This window comes from Nomascus leucogenys, chromosome 11 (assembly GCF_006542625.1).
Source record: "Nomascus leucogenys isolate Asia chromosome 11, Asia_NLE_v1, whole genome shotgun sequence".
Taxonomy (NCBI): domain Eukaryota; kingdom Metazoa; phylum Chordata; class Mammalia; order Primates; family Hylobatidae; genus Nomascus; species Nomascus leucogenys.
In genome coordinates this window covers 3,007,704-3,025,869 of record NC_044391.1, presented here as the reverse complement: position 1 = coordinate 3,025,869, position 18,166 = coordinate 3,007,704, and the positions used below count along the sequence as shown (strand labels likewise).

General features: G+C 36.7%; 1 protein-coding gene across 5 annotated transcripts in view; it reads right to left on the bottom strand.

Annotated features, from left to right (window-relative positions):
- PLCB1 (phospholipase C beta 1) overlaps nt 1-18,166 on the bottom strand; it is a 787,620-nt gene that overhangs the window by 267,274 nt on the left and 502,180 nt on the right. For all 5 annotated transcript variants that reach the window (XM_030821960.1, XM_003252590.4, XM_003252589.3 and 2 more), the window contains 4 exons: nt 11,996-12,075; nt 10,230-10,283; nt 8,744-8,819; nt 864-964 (listed from right to left, as the gene is read on the bottom strand). In XM_030821960.1, the coding sequence (XP_030677820.1) occupies nt 864-964; nt 8,744-8,819; nt 10,230-10,283; nt 11,996-12,075 (311 nt within the window). The remainder of the gene's footprint in view (nt 1-863; nt 965-8,743; nt 8,820-10,229; nt 10,284-11,995; nt 12,076-18,166) is intronic.

The following is an 18,166-nucleotide window of genomic DNA, read 5'->3' as shown; positions in this document are numbered from 1 at the left end:
TGTCATTACTTAAAGTAAACAACCTGTTTGAGTGTTTTTAAAAGTTACAGTTAGGCTTCAACAAGAGACTATAATTCCTCAACATATCGTTCAAACTTCCCATTTCAATTGTACTGATCATCTAAAGACAAATTCGTGGTACAAATGTTGCAGATGTTCAATAAATATATGATGGCAATGAACAGCGCAAAGCAAGAATATGCAATGTCATTTTCAGCAGTACTGTTTGCCTGTCTTCCATCTGAAGAAATCCTTATTTTGTTTACCACATTTTGTATTGATTTTCTGTCATGTAGATTTCAATATTTTAAGAAAGGTAAACTGCTACTTTCCCCATATTTGCCTTAGTGCTTTGGTTTCTTTCTTTTTTTTCCTTTTTTCCTCTAATCTTTCAAAAAAAGGTAACGCCTTGATATAAGTTTATAATTTCTAACATAAAAGCAAATAATTCTTCAGCTGAGAGGGTTCTTAGTAATCCAAACTTCTCATGTCGCTAACGTGGCTCAGAGAGATAAAATAACTGGTTCCCAATCCAGAGTTCTTCCTGCGACATGAGTCTATCTCTGCTAAGCCAAGATGACTCCCTGTTCTACCCATAATCCTTCAACCACACGAAGTTATCTGAGCATACAAAAACAACTACCTCCAGCAATATGTCACAGCAAACTTGTACTCATTAAAAGCAGTGGTTGCACCTCAGGGACAAGATTGTGTGATCCCATCCAAAACATCACACAGGAATATTGCTTTTAGACATAGTGTATGATGTCCTTCCATCTCCAATTACCACTCCAAATCCTGCTCTAGCCACCTGAGAATCAATGCAAGCTGAAAAAGATATGGGTTAAAATGTGTACTCTTACAATTCTGAAAAGATGTTATCAATTTCAGGTCGAGGGCAAAGGTTGTTGAGGAAAACTCTGTACACTTCTGGAGTGAAATCTTCTTGAGGTATTGAATCATTCTGGGGAATAAAACAACAGAGTCAGCAAATGGTCTTTTTCTTTCCCCAGCTTCCTCCTTCCCTGTTTTTTCTCTGTCTTCTTTTCTCTCCTTTCTTTTCTTCCTCCCCTCCCTCACCTTCTCCCTCTCTCTTTCCTTTCTTTTTCCTTTTCTTCTAGGAGGTCAGGGTAAACATTCATAACACACCTATGAGGTCAACCGTAGCGTTCATTTGGACACTGGCTTTAGGGTGTCAAACCCTTTTTTCTGTGGCTTTTTCAGTTTAATTTAAGCTTAAGAATTGTCTCCTGCTAAAGGGATGTTAATGCAATTTCCTACATACATTTTCTAAAGTAAGTTAGACCTAGGAAAGATAGTCTGTTTGACAGAATTATTTTTAGGTTTTTTTTTTTAATTGAATCTTTTTTTTTTTTTTTAAGTAATGACCCTAGAGACAGACATAGTCAAAATGAAAACATAAATTCCAATTTTGCGTCAATTTTTTTCAAACTATGTTCCCTCTGGTTTAAATAATCTGATAAGTTGTAAAACAGTTTATGTATTATAAATATAATATATAAATATATATATAAATCAGATTATATTAAATAATCTGATAAGCTGTAAAAAAATGACAGCACCAGTCATTATTTTTTCACTGATTGCTCCTGGTCCTGTTGTTTAGGAAGCAAGTCATTGATATAAAAGGCCACTTCTATGACTTATTTTTCTGTTTGGTTGGGCTGCCATGGAAACCGGAAGCATGTATTCAAGCCTTTGTTAATAGGAAGGACATTTTTCATGCAGTCTTCCTCTTTCAGGTATGTGTTAATGTGATTATTTTTATTTTTCAAGCCCTTAAACAGAAGAACACACCCTTCCTTTCACTATTTTTGTATGTTTTGAAAGGTACAGTTATACAAATGTCTAGAAATTATTTTCTGAAGTTGTTCACTTGCAAACAGATAGGAGAACTTAGCTCACCACTTAGCAAATAGCAGAACACCCATGTTTGTGGATTGAGTGAATGAAGTAATATTTCCTTTAATAAATCCATTTACAGAGATAGAAAAAAATCTATTTTGCAAAACAGAATTTTGAGACAACCAAACAATACATGAATCATTATACATAGATGTGTTGTATCATTATAACTTAGGCTACTTGCACACAAACTCTGAAATAAGCACAAGTGGTCAAATCCAAGAGCAGTGGGGACTTCTTGTGAATTGTTTTATTAGTATTTTGCCATTCATAAAAAGGGAACAAGTATAACATGCAAGCAGGTTTCCAAAATTCCTCTTGATTTATAGAAAGAGAGAAATCTCTTTAGCTGTAGAGTGCACACTTTTCAGTGCCACCCTCTCTCTAAATTGGACACCTAGAGCTCTGCAAATGGTTTTAATAGATGAAAATGACCCTACCTACCTTACTTATTGGCTATTAGACAAAAGGAAGAGAAATATTTAAAATCAATTGCAAGAACATGCTCAGTGGCACTGCTGGCCAACTCAAGTGCCTCCAGCTTTACTGGATTTTATGAACCCCAAGGGTGTTCTCCTATTTTCCCTACTAAATAGAGTTCACCTCGTTTCGCCTTCCACCACCTTCACCCAACATACACATAAATTAATTTGATCTAACGATAGCAATAATTGTCATCCTTCACTTACTGACCTCTCTTTTCCTTCCCGTCTGTTTATAACTTCTGTTTCTGGAAAGCCTTGCCTTCCCCTTGAACTGGGTTTTGTCCTCCAGTTGTGCACACATCACACCTTTCATGTCTCTCATTTCAACACTCAATGTATTGTGCTCCCAGCTATACAATTCTCTCTATTCTTTGCTAATCTGCAGATGTACACGAGCTAGGATATGTGTCTTGTCTGTTAATGGCTCTATTTCCAGTGTGCCACATAGAGTAGGTATAAATAAATATTTACTAAATGAATGGATGTAATTTATTGAGAAGTGTGGAGAAATTGATAACGAGCACTCATGTGCTGTTATTTCCTTTGAAATATCAGATTTAACTAACATCATTTACATAAGAGTCCTGACACATAATTTGATAGAACAATATGCTTTACTAAAATCTTACCATTGTTTATATACCAGCTGTGAATTAGGAGGGGTCAAATTAATGAGATAATCTGAATAAACACAACATTATTTTCATTGCGAGTTGGATGTTAGCATATTGAAAAAAGAAAACATTTCAATACAGCTGATTTTCTTTGTCTCATTTTTCTCTTGCCCATCTTGACTGATGAGGATACCTCAAAGTCTTCGGGGTTAGTAGGTGAAAATGGAAGAAACAGTGTTCCATAAAGAGGAGTTAAAATAAGTAAGCATCATTAAAAGCTGAAATGAAAGGGTATAGGGGAGATGTTTAGGTAAAAGCTATGGATAATCCCTAATTCCTTGCAACTTAAACAAGACTGAAATTCACAAAGCTAATTCACATACTTTCTCTTTCTGGATCTCACAACTTGGTGAAGTGAATGACACGGACTCATTTTTCCCGTTTGTCTAGGAGGAAATCCAAGGTCTAATACTCTAAAGATCCTGCCTAATGTTCAAATAGTCCTCTGTGAACCCTTCCTGACCACATCAGCTAGACATGACACTACTTTTTCTTTGTGTTCACACTCTCCCTTTATCTATCTTCGTCATTGCATCCATTCCACAGCTTTTCCTTTATTTTTTATATTTCTTATTTTCTACTGAACTATGAGCTTTTGAGTGACATGACAATCTCTTATTTAATTCCTTTGTGTTCCCAGCATGGTGCCTGGCATATAATAGATACCTAATCAGTGTTTGCTGGATGAACCCAGGAGATGATACCAGATCTTGGGTCTTCCGTTTTAATCCAGGACGTGGTCCATCACATCGGGCACCCAATACAAAATGCACTGTCAGTGATTGCTTGTTGTTTGGCCTTTTTGAAGGATGACTTAAGAAGGCTAGTATAATCTAAATCAGTAATCTGAACAAGGCCCATTTATTTTAGAAACTGCAAAGTATTGGCAAACTTGAAAAAATGGAATTGTTTCATTACCATGCTTATATACAAGGACTCTCAAAAGGGAAAGGATTTTAACAATCTTGGTGGTAGTACTGGTGGCATTTGCATTTCTAGATTTCATAGACCTGGTAATGTCATATCCAAATGCCAAATTAAAAATAGAAGCAAGATTCCCCCAATACGTGCATATGAAAAATACTCAAAATGAGAATAATAATTAGCATTTACAGTATATCAGACATAGTTCTATGAGCTTTACTTGAATATTTTCATGTAATCCCATCAACTCTATGCAGTTGGCATTATTACTGTACCACTTTTACAGATAGGAACACTCAAGTGCTAGGAGGTTACAAAACTTGTCTAAGGTCCTGGGTGAGCAAATGAGTGTGATGAGGTGACAATGACTATTTTGAATCTGAGTTGCTTAATTCTATAACTTACACTGTAAACCAGTACACTAAATATTCCTATTAGTTTTGGGATGGTGGTTTGCATTTTCTTCGTTATACATTTCTAGATTTAAAAAATAATTATATGAGAAATGGGTACTTAAATTTCTGAAAAAAATCAGAAAAAATGTTATTTTAAGATATATTAATTCATTGAAGCAGACTCTAATGAATAAAGTCCACAAATACACTTGTTTTTCTTGATAAGTTGATGGACAATTTCCCAGTAAATTCAGAAATTCAACATATTGTCAATATTTTTATTCTGAAACTATAAATAAAACATTGAATTAGCCATGGAATACATGAAATAACTACAAGTAAATCACTCATAATGAACTGAATACTTAATTTGGTTTTAAAGTAGAATTTTGATATTAGTCATATGAAGAATCACAACTACAAAAGTGATTGTTCCTGATTTATATTCAGGATGTAAGGCATAGAAGAAAGGCAACATACTAAAGTTACACACAGAAGTTATTTTATACATTTTATTCGTAGTATTTAGTAAAATTTATACAACTCTTCAAATTTAAAATAATTAATTTCTCTTTGTTTTACATGTGTGCCCATCAACTACAGTAAACGTTATTATTTGAAACAAATACATGGGCTTATTCCTGATCTTCCTCGTTAAAATGCAACTGCATATGCCAGTGCTGTGGCAAGACTACTATACAATTCCCAATGTCACTGAGCTCTTTTCAAGTTAATAAGCCTTAAATCAAGGGAATTTGGTGCAAATAAACTATTTTCAGTTCTCAGAAAGTTTGTGGGTAAAGTGGTAATTTTTTGAATATAGAACCAAGGGTCTCACTGGAAAATATGTTTGGGTTGTTAACAGAAGGACAGTAATTGCTTTGTCTCTCTCTTTGGATACAGTACTACCTTTTAACAATTAGGGTAACTTCAGGCTAGCAACTGTAATTTCTAAATAGTAATATCTTCTAAAGGAATGTGTTATTCTAGTGGATCATGTCGGCCAGGATACAAGTTCAAGTGCCTTATTTATCCCTAACAATGTGCACAAAGATCATGTTTTAAAACAAAATCTCAACAGGATATCCACTGTGTTTCTGGTAATATATCTATTTACAGAGCACAATTAAATCTAGTTTAAATGACTTGGCTACAAAATATGCTCCCATTTATGCAGAACCAACTATGATTTATATAACCCTTTTCTTCCGTGGCTTGTTTAAAATACCTCTTGTGACTATGGCCAAAATTTTTTGCTAATTAGTGGATATTTTCTAGAGTCATTGTTATGTAGAAACGAAATTATCACAGAGATTTAAAACAGAGTTTTGATTCGTCATAGTCAGTTCACAGAAACATTTATTTCCTAGCTCTGAAACTGTCTTTGGTTTTTAGATTTTTAAAAAGCATTCTAATTCTGTAAGTCGTCCAAGTAAATTATACTTTACTATGAATAATAATTTTTCAAAGTTTTAGCATAGGGGTTGTTTTTTAAAGTTATCTCCAACTTTAGATAGTTATCATTACATTTGTTAGAGATGATTTTTTCCAATTTAAACATAACTCATGTTATTTGAATCTCATTTTCCTTTTAAATTTGTCTGCAGTTGACATTGGTCTGAAAGTTTGAACGTATAATAAACATAGTAGATTACTCAATGTATATTTATTGACTGAATGGTCAGAATCCAGTTGTTTAGAAAATTACAATTTATGGGGAATTGGTTGATACATATAATTTTCTATTCCTTCTTTCCCTTAGCTAGATTCATAAGTTAAATATTTTCATTATTATATTTTACCAGACGTTATCCAGAAAAGGTAAAATCAGAAGTGATTGCAAAGTGAAAAAAATTCTTTGCATGTCTTTGCAAATCCATCTCTCATGTTTTCTCTTTATACTTGAATGCAGTGGTCTTTTCTCAGTTGCTTAAATCCAGTAGGGAAATTATTTCCAGCCTCAGGGATTTGCATGCATTGTTTTCTTTTTCTGGAATGAGCTTCCCTTCTTCTCAATAGTAGCTCTCCAGTCTTTCTTTTTATAGCACTTCCCCCAGTTTACAGACGCATTTGTTGGCATGCTTATTGGCCAGTTTCCCCAGAAGACTCTATCGTCCTTGAAACCTTGAGTTTCATTTTCTTCACCACCATATTCTCAATGCCTATGGGCACACAGTAAGAGCTCAAGAAATATTTGTTGCAGTCGGGGACAGGACCTTAATTGTTGTATTTTTCCTACTCCAAAGCACCTAACAAAAAAGCAATAGCAAGCAGGTTCAAGCATTTTATTTTGCTTTATAAAATGAAGGTGAAAATGTTTTGGGGGAGCCTTTCCACAGCTCTGCTCACTTTTTGCAGCCTCATTAGCTTTTTCCGCCTATAGAAGAAAGGTGATAGTGAAGAGGTGCTCTTATTTCTTTCTTCTGACCTACCAAAGTTGTTAATGAACTTTGCTGTTTTGAAAAGTCTTCACAAAAATAATTGGCTGATAAATTTAACCATAGCACTCAATACTTTTATAATTCAATCATAAGTCTAAGAATGGTTTTGCAAACTTATTCAGTGCAACATGAACATTGCTGGCACATTTTGAGGGGCTCAAAGGTTCTTCCTATAAAGTCATGTTATCCTTAGGTAAATGCTTCCTTGTTGCTTAGATACTAAGATAAAAATAATGAAAGGAGAGCTCTGCACGAGAAAAAAGTTTTATGCAATGGACTTCCAGAAACAATAGTAACAACTCATTTTAGGGCAAGTCATGTAGAAATGAATCAAAATGCAAGCAAATTATTTTATTTGAGGTGGTTAATGTTATGATGTACCTTGTATGTGTCAGGCAGAAAAACAAAAAGCATGTTACATGCTTGTCCTCTCACCTACTTTACCACTATATGAGCAGAGTAGGTGTTATCCAAACTGTTTAGATCCTACACCCCTCTCAGTAAAAACTTTCTGAGCACAGCTCTGTAAAGTATGTAAATATATTTATTTATAAGCACATAGCACCATACTAATTGCTTACATAGCTTATAAATCTTAAAACTAAACATTTTAAAATGCTAAGGTGAGATGAAATTAATATTTCAAATATCTTCCTAAACATAATGGCTTCACACTGATCCAGGGCTGGAAAGCCCCAAAGTAGGGCTTAGCCTGCGAGGGTTCTTGGCTTCACTCAGGAAAGAATTCAAGGACGAGCCAGTGGTAGGGTAGAAGAAAATAACTTTACTGAGGCAGCAGTGTTACAGCTCCATGCCCGTTCCCGCAGAGCAGGGCTACTCCATAGGCAGTGTGCTGAGAGTAGCAGCTCAGGCAGTTTTGCGGTTGTATTTATACTTACTTTCAATCATATGTAGATTAAGGAGTGGTTAATACAGAAACTTCTATGATAGGAGTGGCAATTTTTGGGTCATTGGATCATTACCGTGGAAAGTGGTGGCAATTCCTTGGTGTTGCCCTGGCAATGGTAAACTGACATGGGCATATCTTATGGAAAGCTGCTTCTGCTCCCCCTGTTTTAGCTGGTCCTTAATTTGGTCCGGTATTCATACCCCACCACCAGAGTTGAGTCTTGCCTCCTAACTCAACACTATCATTAGCTAATATCTTAAAAAAAACATCAAGAAGGGTTTATTGTTAATAAGTTTGAAACCACATTTCAAATTGTCATCTTGATAACGTTAGCCTTTTTTGGCTGTTTTTAAAATATTACCTGATTAGGTGACTTTTTTATCTACAAAAAGCAAGGGTCATTCTAGATTGAAATATTGGGGTTATAGGAGTGAAAAGGGGCCTCACCAAGTCTTGGCTGTTTCTAGCCGGCTCTATAAACTTTTTTCAGCCTCTGTTCATTACCCAGTTCCAAAGCTGCTTTTACATTTTCAGATATTTGTTATCAGCAAAAACCCCACCTCTTGGTACCAATTTTCAGTCTTACTCTGTTTTCTGATGCATATAGCAGAATACTTGAAACTGTATAATATATAGGAATCAAAATGTATTTCCTACAGTTACAAAGGCTGGGAAGTCCAAGGTGGAGAGGGCACGTCTGGCAAAAGTCTTCTTGCTAGTGGGGACTCTCCACTTTGGCAGAGGTGGCACAGGGAATCCAATGGTGAGGGGGAAGAACATGCTAGCTCAGGTCTGTTTTTCTCTTCTTATAAAGCCACCAGTTCCTCTCCCATGATAATCTATTAATTCATTAACCCATTAATCATGGAGGCTCTTAATTTCCTCTTAAAGGCCCTGCCTCTCAAAACTGTCATATTGCGGATTAAGTTTCAACATGAGTTTTGGAGGGGCTGAACATTCAAACTATAGCATAACACGACACGCTCACCCTTGAAGATGGAAGACTACAAGCCTCTAAAGCAGTTTCAACTCGCTTCCGGTCTGCTGAAAACAAGCGATATATGCTGTGAAGTGAACACAACAAAGGAGAGAGGTTTAAATGGCACATGGATCACAGCACTAACAGATGATGCCAACTCAAAATATTACATTCAGTCAAATCTATTTATTATTCATATTTAACGAACTAAAAGATAACCATTCCTCCATGCATTTGCATCTGTCTTCTGAAAGATCAACTGCGTGCTTTTTAAAATTAAGGTGTCTAGTATAAAATCAATATTTTAGGACTATGGTGCTGACCCAGTTAAAAAATACTGCATTAAATAATCTCTAATATTAAGCACTAAAATAAACATCCTTATTAATTCTGTCCCCTTGCTGCTACTACCCATTGCCCCAAGGTGTACATTGCATTATTAATAAATTTAATTTTTAATTTTTATTTATTTTTAAATTAATTTCTCTTATTTTCTTTCCTTTTTTTTTGGAGACAGGGTCTCACATTGTTGCCCAGGCTGGAGTGCAGTGGCATGATCCCAGCTTACTGCAGTCTCCACTTCCCATGCTCAAGTGATCCTCCCACCTCAGCCTCCCTAGTAGTTAGAACTACAGGCATGTGCCACCACACCTGGCTAATTCTTAAAAATGTCTGCAAAGATAGAGTCTCACTATGTTGCCTAGGCTGCTCTCAAAATCCTGGCCTTAAGAAATCCTTCTGCCTTGGCCTTCCAAAGTGCTGGGATTACAGGCATGAGCCACTGTGCTTGGCTTAATTTGTGTATTCGCAGAAGCTTTCTAATAGCTAGTAAGTCAAAAGTTAAAGACTTTTGGCTGAATATGACCTAGAGATGGACTTTTTTTGGTTACTAATTTGATTTAAAAATAGAACTTAAGTACTGGACAATTTAATATACTAATTTAGGTTTATGGGTTCTATAAAGACATTAGACAACCTAGTGTCAGGTGCTCACCAGTCCCACATGATATATGGTGGAGATGAGCTGTTGTCTCCTTTAGACAGGGTTTGCTCTTTAGTTTTTCCTCCTCCTCCTGACCTGTTTCATCATTTACATTCCCTGCCTGGCTCCAGTTAGCATCTGAGGTTGCAAACCCTGCTTGAGGGCTACAGCCATCTTGGTAGAAAGAGGCACTGAGGTCAGCCAATTTCCACTCCTAGAACAGATCTGAATCTCAGATGGCCTTTTGGGCATAGTAGCAAGGGTCCCTCCACTTCCTCCACCCACTTCCTGCCTTGGTATTTCTGGAAAATAATGCCAGAGGAAAGGGAAGTCCCGGGGAGATGTGTATGAGGAAAGCAGCTGCACTGACATGAGACGTGTGAGGGAGGACGGGGCTACCATGCATTTCCACACTCCCACTTAGGCTGCTGGAGAAACAAAACAGAGCCATGGCATGGATTCAGATCTTTAAGGAAAATAAAATGAATAATGAGAAATGCTCACAAAGCTTACTTTTTGAGAGGAATACGCCCTTCTGGAGTGACTTGCAGCTTAAGTTTAGTATAGCTGTTGGAGAAGCAGAAAAACAAGGGTTTGATTTTTTTAAAAAAGCTTTTTTCTTGAAGAATAAAATACACTCGAAAAAGCCCATGCCTTTGTACATTTTGCTGAATTTCCACAAACTGCCCAAGTCTCCACAGTTGGCACCCAGATTAAGAAATAGAACATTGTCACTTTAGCAGCATTCCAGAAGCCCTTCCAAAACCCCCTGCCAAAAGGAACTGTTATCCTGACTACAAATAGCATAGATTACTTTTGCCTGTTTTTGCACCTTACATAAGGGAATCATACTCTTGTGTTTGGCTTCTTTCACTCAATAGTATGCTTCTGAGAACTAACCATATTTTGCTTATTGTTTGCTTGTGTATTCATTCGCAGAATGAGAACTCTAGGTCACTGTTGATGGATGCATACATAGAGAATTCTACTTCAGGAAGCTGCACACTCTAAGGCCCAGCAATCCCAAAGCTGGATGTGTACAACAAAAATACTAACAATATGTTCACCAAAAGACATGTCCATAGTAGCTATTCATAGGAAGACATCTTTCTGGAATAGACATTTGTAGTAGAGATTGATTAGCCAACTAGCAATAACATGCTATGTTTCAGATAAAACATGTTATTTACCTCTGTGTCCCCTTTCACTAACACTTCCTGGAAGAATGAATGTCCTAGAAACGTTGTCTGGAAAACATATTCTAGAAGAAGGATGATAAAATCAAAGACAAGGTAAAAAGAAAGAGGAAGAAAGGAAGGGAAGAGGTGGAGGCATGAAGAGTCCTTAGGGCAACTAACTCAGGGGAGGAGGCGATCCCATAAAAAAGCCCTTAAATGAAGACCTGAGGTATTGACTAAAAGCAAAAGGAATTCATAGAAGAGTAAAACAAAGGAATGTGGCTGAGGTCTTAGGTCTGGAATGATGGGTATGTCTTACATAAGAAGAGGGAAGACAGAACTCTGTTAAACAAAATAGAGGACCACCTATTAATGTTTCCACTTGTGGTTTTGATTTAAAGACTTCCTAACCTCCTCACCAGCCACAGCTTCCAAAATGAACACAACCAGCTTTCCTTGCTGTTCATCTCGCCTAAGTCATTATTTTCCTTGGTCAAACAATTTTTAGAAAGGCTGTGGCAATTCCAGAGTGATCTGGCAATTTGTTTTGCTTTTCTTTCCTTATTTTCCTTCTTCTCTTTCCTTTAGATCCTTTCTCTTCTTACTAATACTTGCTGGGATCATCTACATGGGATGGAATCAGGATGTCAGCCTATTGATTTAAGTAGTCAGGAAAGGTATTGTAGCATCTATCTATAACTAGATAAATGAGGAACATATGCTGTTCCTCAGATTAATAATTGAGAGGACACACACAGATGTAGAAGCAGAAGTTTGTCTGAAATTAATAATTTTTAGTTCTGAGCGCAGCTGCCAGGATTTGGAAGTGGCTCTTTGTTTTGTGTGTCAAAAGCACTGACATTCATGCGAGCTCAGCCCAGGTGTATAACACGGATGTGCAGCTTGGAGGAGAGAGCAATCTTTCTTGGAAGTCTTCCAGTTCTGAACAGGGGAGGTATCAGTTCTCTAACAGATCCCAAAGGAAAATTTGTGTTTATCAATGTGAGAAGTCAGTGTGGCATAAACAGAAGACTCACAAAGGAGAAAGGAAACTGACTCAGAAGAAGCAACGCCCTTAGCAATAAACTTAGAGTGACTTACGCTTTTTCCAGAAATGCATCCCTGGACATGTTTTGGGCCAGCAGGTTTGTTGCCAAACTGAAAACCTCATTTGTCCATTCCTGAAAAATGTAAATAACACTTGCATTAGCTTAAATACTGCACAGTCATTAGACACATGCTTTTAGCTTGGCTTCCAGGAAGACACATTAGTTCAATGTGCATGCCAAAGGTTTTTTGTTTTATTTTGTTTTATTATCCCTTTTTTGGGTAAAAATGACATAAGTAAATTCAAGTCCCTGAGGGACTACTCTTTTCCTAAGGAGATGTTCTTTGTACACAAAGCTTTTTCTGCTTTTTAAAATTTGTATAAATAGAAAATTGCTATGTTTCCCTTCAATAACTAAGCACTTTTTACTAATTCCTTGAATTACAGATAAAGAGTTATTAAAAAGTTTAAAATATGATCAAATATGTTTCCAACAGAACATGCAAACATAATCTTCCTGCGCTACTACTCATGCCAAAGCAGCTATATCTGGTATCTTTAACTGTTAACTACAGTTCTAGAAATTCTCTATACCAGGTAGTCACAATGCCACACAATATGCAGTATTCTCCCTTCTCCCAACACTGTCTGTCAATGTCTCACTAATCTCCTAATCTTAATCCCTACCTCATAACACAAAGCAATGATCTCACTAGGCTTCCAAGATAATGGAAAAGAGCAAGTCTACAAAAAAATATAGAAGCTCCATTCTGGGTGATTATTTGGAACACACAACACATTCTGGGCCGAAACCCCTACAAAATTCTCCAAGAGAAGATGACACAAGAGCTAGGTCATCATCTGATATTGTTGTAGTTGACTTGGCTCCCTCTTCAATGAAATAATGTCTTTTAGTTTAATTGCTTTGCCACTTGTTTTTTTTGTTATTTCTACTTTTGTTTGATTTGTCTTTTGTTTTTTTTTGCTTCCTGACTTAAGGCACCGATAATACACTGTCATGTATACAGTAACATTCAAGATGGAACTGGAGGAGCAGGGAACACAGAGTGATGGGGAAGAAAAGAGGGAATCCTGAGCAGAGAAAACTGGGAAAAGAACCAGAGGTGAGCTAACATGGCAGGAGTTAGAGCAAACAAAAAGTAGTCCAATAGGAATTAGAAAAGAGGGAGGGGGTTGCGACAACAAACTAGAGTTGTGGTCAGAGGATAAAGAGCATTTAGGTGTCTGGAGATAATTAGTAAAAAAATGTGATGCCAGGGCTAGGCTGCATCTCAGACAGATTATCTGGCAGCCAGGTCAAGGATGGATTTGAGGCTGAGAATCCAAAGAAGAGTAACTCGGTTAGGAAGCTGTAATAGTCCAGTAGTCCAGGTGAGAAATACTGAGACTTTGAACTCTATATGTTGGCGGAGGACTTAAAAAGACAGTACAGAATAGCTGCAAGAGAGAAGCAAAATTATTGCTCACCAAGCTTTATGCAGACACAGAAGAGCATTTCACAATAATTATCTAACAAATTAAAAATCAATTTTCCTCAAAATAGATAATTTTAAACTAAGAATAATAACCACTGATTTCAAAAATATGTTTGTGGTATAATATTTTGTAGGCTCATGGCCAAGCTTTAGACATTTCTAGCTCCATGCCAACTTTCTGCATTGGTAAAAGTATCTATAACTGAGGGCAAGATACAGTTTTTTATGTTTACCAGAGGCTAGTTTCACACCAGAAATAGGTACAGCATTAGAAAGAGTTGGGGAGATTTAACTACACAGAGTAGTTTCATTGCCCTAAAAATTCTCTGTGTTTCACTATTTATCTCGTCCTCTATTGAATTAATATTTAAAAGTTACTGGGATATATAATAATTTTAAACAAGATATTTTAATATTGGTGAGACATGTAAAGGTCCCATTTTTTAATGTTTTATATTTATTTTTTATTTACTGGTAAACTATTGCTGTCATTGGTATTGGTGTCATTCTGATTACCTCTCCTCATAAGGGGGTGGCAGTGTGTGATGTGAGTAAGGAGGAACATTGTGTGATTCAGTCAGTGTTGTCTCACCTGGCTGAACACATTTCTCTCACTACTGGCGTGCATCAGAATTCATCCTGCTGAGCATTTGTCTTAATGACGCAGTGAAGAATCTTTTCATGGTGAAAGATGGTACATGAGCCGGAAAGCCTTTTGTTAAAGTCAGAAAGGACTATCTGATAACTTACTGCACTTTCGATACTATACTGAACATCTAGAATTTTGGAAAAAATTCTGGTATAGTTTCTCTGTGTTAGGTAGCAGTGAAGATCTTATATCATAGTCAAAGTGTTCTCTTTTTTATCTTATACCGAAAGAGAAATGATTGCCAATCATACATAATTACAAAAAACCCAAATAAACAAAAAGCTAGGAAACATACTAGGACTCAATATTGTCATGATTAGGACAACTAGCATAATAATATTACTCAAATCAAAGAAAGATGCATAATTATTTTCAGATGTTATTCAAATATCTTTAAGCTACAGTTGACAAAGGTGCAACTCAAACTAACTTAAGAAATAGGAGAAAGTATCAAGTGCAATGGGTCGTTTCCTGTAATTGAAGGAAAAACTGGACAAACTGCAGCCAAAGAATGCATTTATAATACAAGATCATCAGGAATTTGGAGATTGAATGCACAAGGGCTTTTTTGGTTGCTTTACTCTGCTCTCTTCCTGAGGGCATTTTTCTTTTCCCTACTGACAGGTTCTTCCCCATGGCCACCAACTTCACCAAGAGTTGTCACATATGGTGTCTTTCACCACTAGAGAAGGTCTGACTAATTCATTCATTTTCAGTAACAAGAATGCTGGGAAAGGTCTGACTGGTCTACCTCTTGAACAATCAATCAGGTAAGAACTTAGCAGTGTCCATGACAACCAAGTAATTGGATCTGGGAAGGAAGCAATGACCAGAAGAGGGGAGAGTATAGCAAACATGGCATATGCCCACTACCTAGGATTCCTGTGGGAAAGTAGACAGAAGGAAAGGGTGTGTGTTGTTTCATAACTTACGTGGGATCTCATAGTTCTGCCTCGCATCCTTTTTATAAAATAGGTAATAGATTCATAATCACTGAGTTGACTGCATAAATGAATGTGTAAATGAAAGAGACTGAGTTCCATGCTTTATGATTTATGTCCTTTGAAATTAATTTTTATATCTCCTCTATTGTTATAAGTTTCAATAACCATTCTTGGCTGGAGGGCTTTTAATGCTGGCTTTTTGCATTTCTGTTGTAATGTGAACTATACTGGAATAGTTTGCAAACATTAGGAGTCCTGGATATAACATGGGACTAGCAAGCCCTCCAATTAATAAAGTACAGAAGCTTTTGTGTAAGGGTTTGGGCATCTATGTTGGCTATGTAGACATACTTATTATGCTTTGGTTGATGTTTTGGGCTGTATTCTGAAGAACTCGTTGCTCAAGTATCTGTTTTTCAGATAAGTGAAGCACTATTGTGCTAAATGGTATCCTGATAGTCTAAGGAAGAGTTCAGGCTGTCAGTTCTATTATGTCCTAGTCCTCTTGACATTCCTCTGCCAAATGGGAAAAGTTTAACGTGGTGAAATGAAATGAAAATGAACTTAAGGAGAATTCTTCAACGGGAAAAATTGAAACTCCCCCAAAGAGCAACGTCCATGGCACGGAGTAGAAGAACGGAGAGATGTTTGTTTCTGTTGAAGTTTTCACAATGAGACGATTGCAGCTGTTATCACTGGGAGTCTCAGGTGTATTCTTAGCATCCACTGGGGAGACCTCCTCCCTTCCCTCCTGCTACTTTCCTGAGTCATTGTTCATTTGTACAACTGAGAAAATGCTAATTGCGTGCTCATATACGGAACCCCCAAAGTTTCATTTCTGTGGATTTCATGTCAATCCCCCACATGCCTGAAATGATTCTTCCAACAGTCTCATGTCACTCTTATGAAAACACTTGCTATTATGCCTTTGAATCCTAGCAGTCTCAGTGTTAATTATTACTTTGGTTGTATCTGCCTCAGTGCTGTGTACCATAGACAATAAATGTAAGCGGGGTCTGTAATTATAACTGATAATCGTTGTTCATTACAAAAATAATTCCATTTGAAGAGATCACATAAAAAAGGATTTTAAAAGAAAAAAGCACTGCTAATTTCCTTAGTAAGATGTATGTGAAACAGAAAAAGGGGAGCAATCGCAATTTCTTGGGTATTAAGCATGCTGCTTATCTGCTTATTATGAAATCAGTTCGACAAACTTAAAACTGCATTACTTGAAAACTGATTAGTGAACTAGGCACAGGTAGCTCCTCATTAACTTATAATTTAATGACAATTCTGCTGAAATATAATTTTCTCATTTGGAAATAAATTTGTTTTAAATTACCTTAATTATACCTTCCAACTTTATTTTAAACCTTTTTGCAAGCTAGATTCTTCTCTTCAAATGAAGAGGGTATTTTGCCCTTGGTAACTCAATCCCGTTAGTTCTTCCTCTGCTGTGAGAATGATTCTTTGTCTTTGGCCTCAATTGTTCCATCTTTGACCATTCTCACTGCCTGTGAAGGCCTTGGAATAGTGACTGTTAAACACAGTTTTTTTTTCTTGTCTTCTGATTTAAAAGTAAAATATTGATATCAGTTTATTAAATGGCTCTTCCTGACTTTCATATTGCAGATCCTTTTTCTAGCTTATTATGAATATAACTTATTGGATTTCAGAACACCATTCTACCATTTTCTAGCTGGGACCTTCTGCTAAATGCTATCTACTATCTATTTTATCCTTCTTGCCTAACAGAGACCCAACAGTACTCAGGCCAACAATATGTCCAACTGAAAAAAAAATATCCATTTTCCAATGTCCTTAGCAGCTGGGTGACCACATGTGCCACATGGCAAATCACATGTAAGCAGGTGCCTGCTGGAGGGTTCTGGGAAAATGTGTTTCCTGATATAGATCTCTTTTCCTTTTACTGTAGAGAATGTAAATGGAACGGCTAGAGCTACAGAGGCATCTTGATCTATGAGAAAAAGGCCACAAGAATCATAGGGGCCTTACTCAGCCTTGTTATCCCTGAGCTCCTGAATCAGGGGAGAAACCACCTGTAGAATCCTAATAAGATAAGTAAGCAACAATGAGGAAAGGGCCCTAGGTTGGGGAGAACAATCTGGGATAGCTAATCACAGACAACCCACTGGCACAACATTCTGTTCCCAAATATCTCCTTCAGCACGTAGTCCTGGTAACTCCAGCAGCATGACCTCATTCTGCACATAACCCCTCCATCATGACCCTATGAAACTTCCCTCCAATCCCCGCCTCTTTGCAGACAGCCCCTTCTCTGCTGTGCTGCCCATTGCACCTTTGCAACGTATCTTCATACTTTCTCTAATAAATCTGCCTTTCTTTACCTATTACTGTCTTGGTAAATTCTCTTACCACCCACAATGCCCACCTCAGCCAGTGGCACCCAAGACACTACCTTCAGGCTTCCGGCTACATGAGAAAAAAAGAAAAGAAAATAAAAACTGAACAAAACACAAATTAAAAATCCTTAATTTGTCTCAGCTATTATTTGATTTAGTTTTCTGTTACTCCAGGCCAAATGCAAGTCCTGAGTGACAGAATCATGTTGGACAAGTCTTTTTAAATTTGTCCTCCAATATTCATATATCTTAAAAAATGGAAATAATAATAGAATTTATTTCATAGGGCTTTTGAGAGAATTGGGATAATTCATGTTAGACCAGTGACAGGTGTAATATATGCTTGTTAAATGATAGTAACCTAAAAAACTATTATTTATCAATGAAACAGAGATAGAGTTTCTTAAAAGTTGTTCAGAGGAGTTGGAAAGGCAATGATCACTTCTATGTCCTAGTTCTGTTTCTTGACAATTATTTTTAGCATTTCTGTTCCTAAATTTCTGGGGTTTACTTACACATTTCTATTTAAATATGTGTGTGTGTAATGCTTTTTTCATGTGTGTGTGTGTGTGTGTGTGTGTGTGCATGTATAATGATTTTTCTTAACTGATTTTAGAATTTGACTATAATATTCTGCTCTGATTGAGGAGGCTTTAAATCTCTGACTCCATCTCTCATCTGCCCTTTCTCCTTGCTTGTGATAGAGTTCTATCACTAGTGCCCTTTCCTCCCTGTCACCTCTACAATC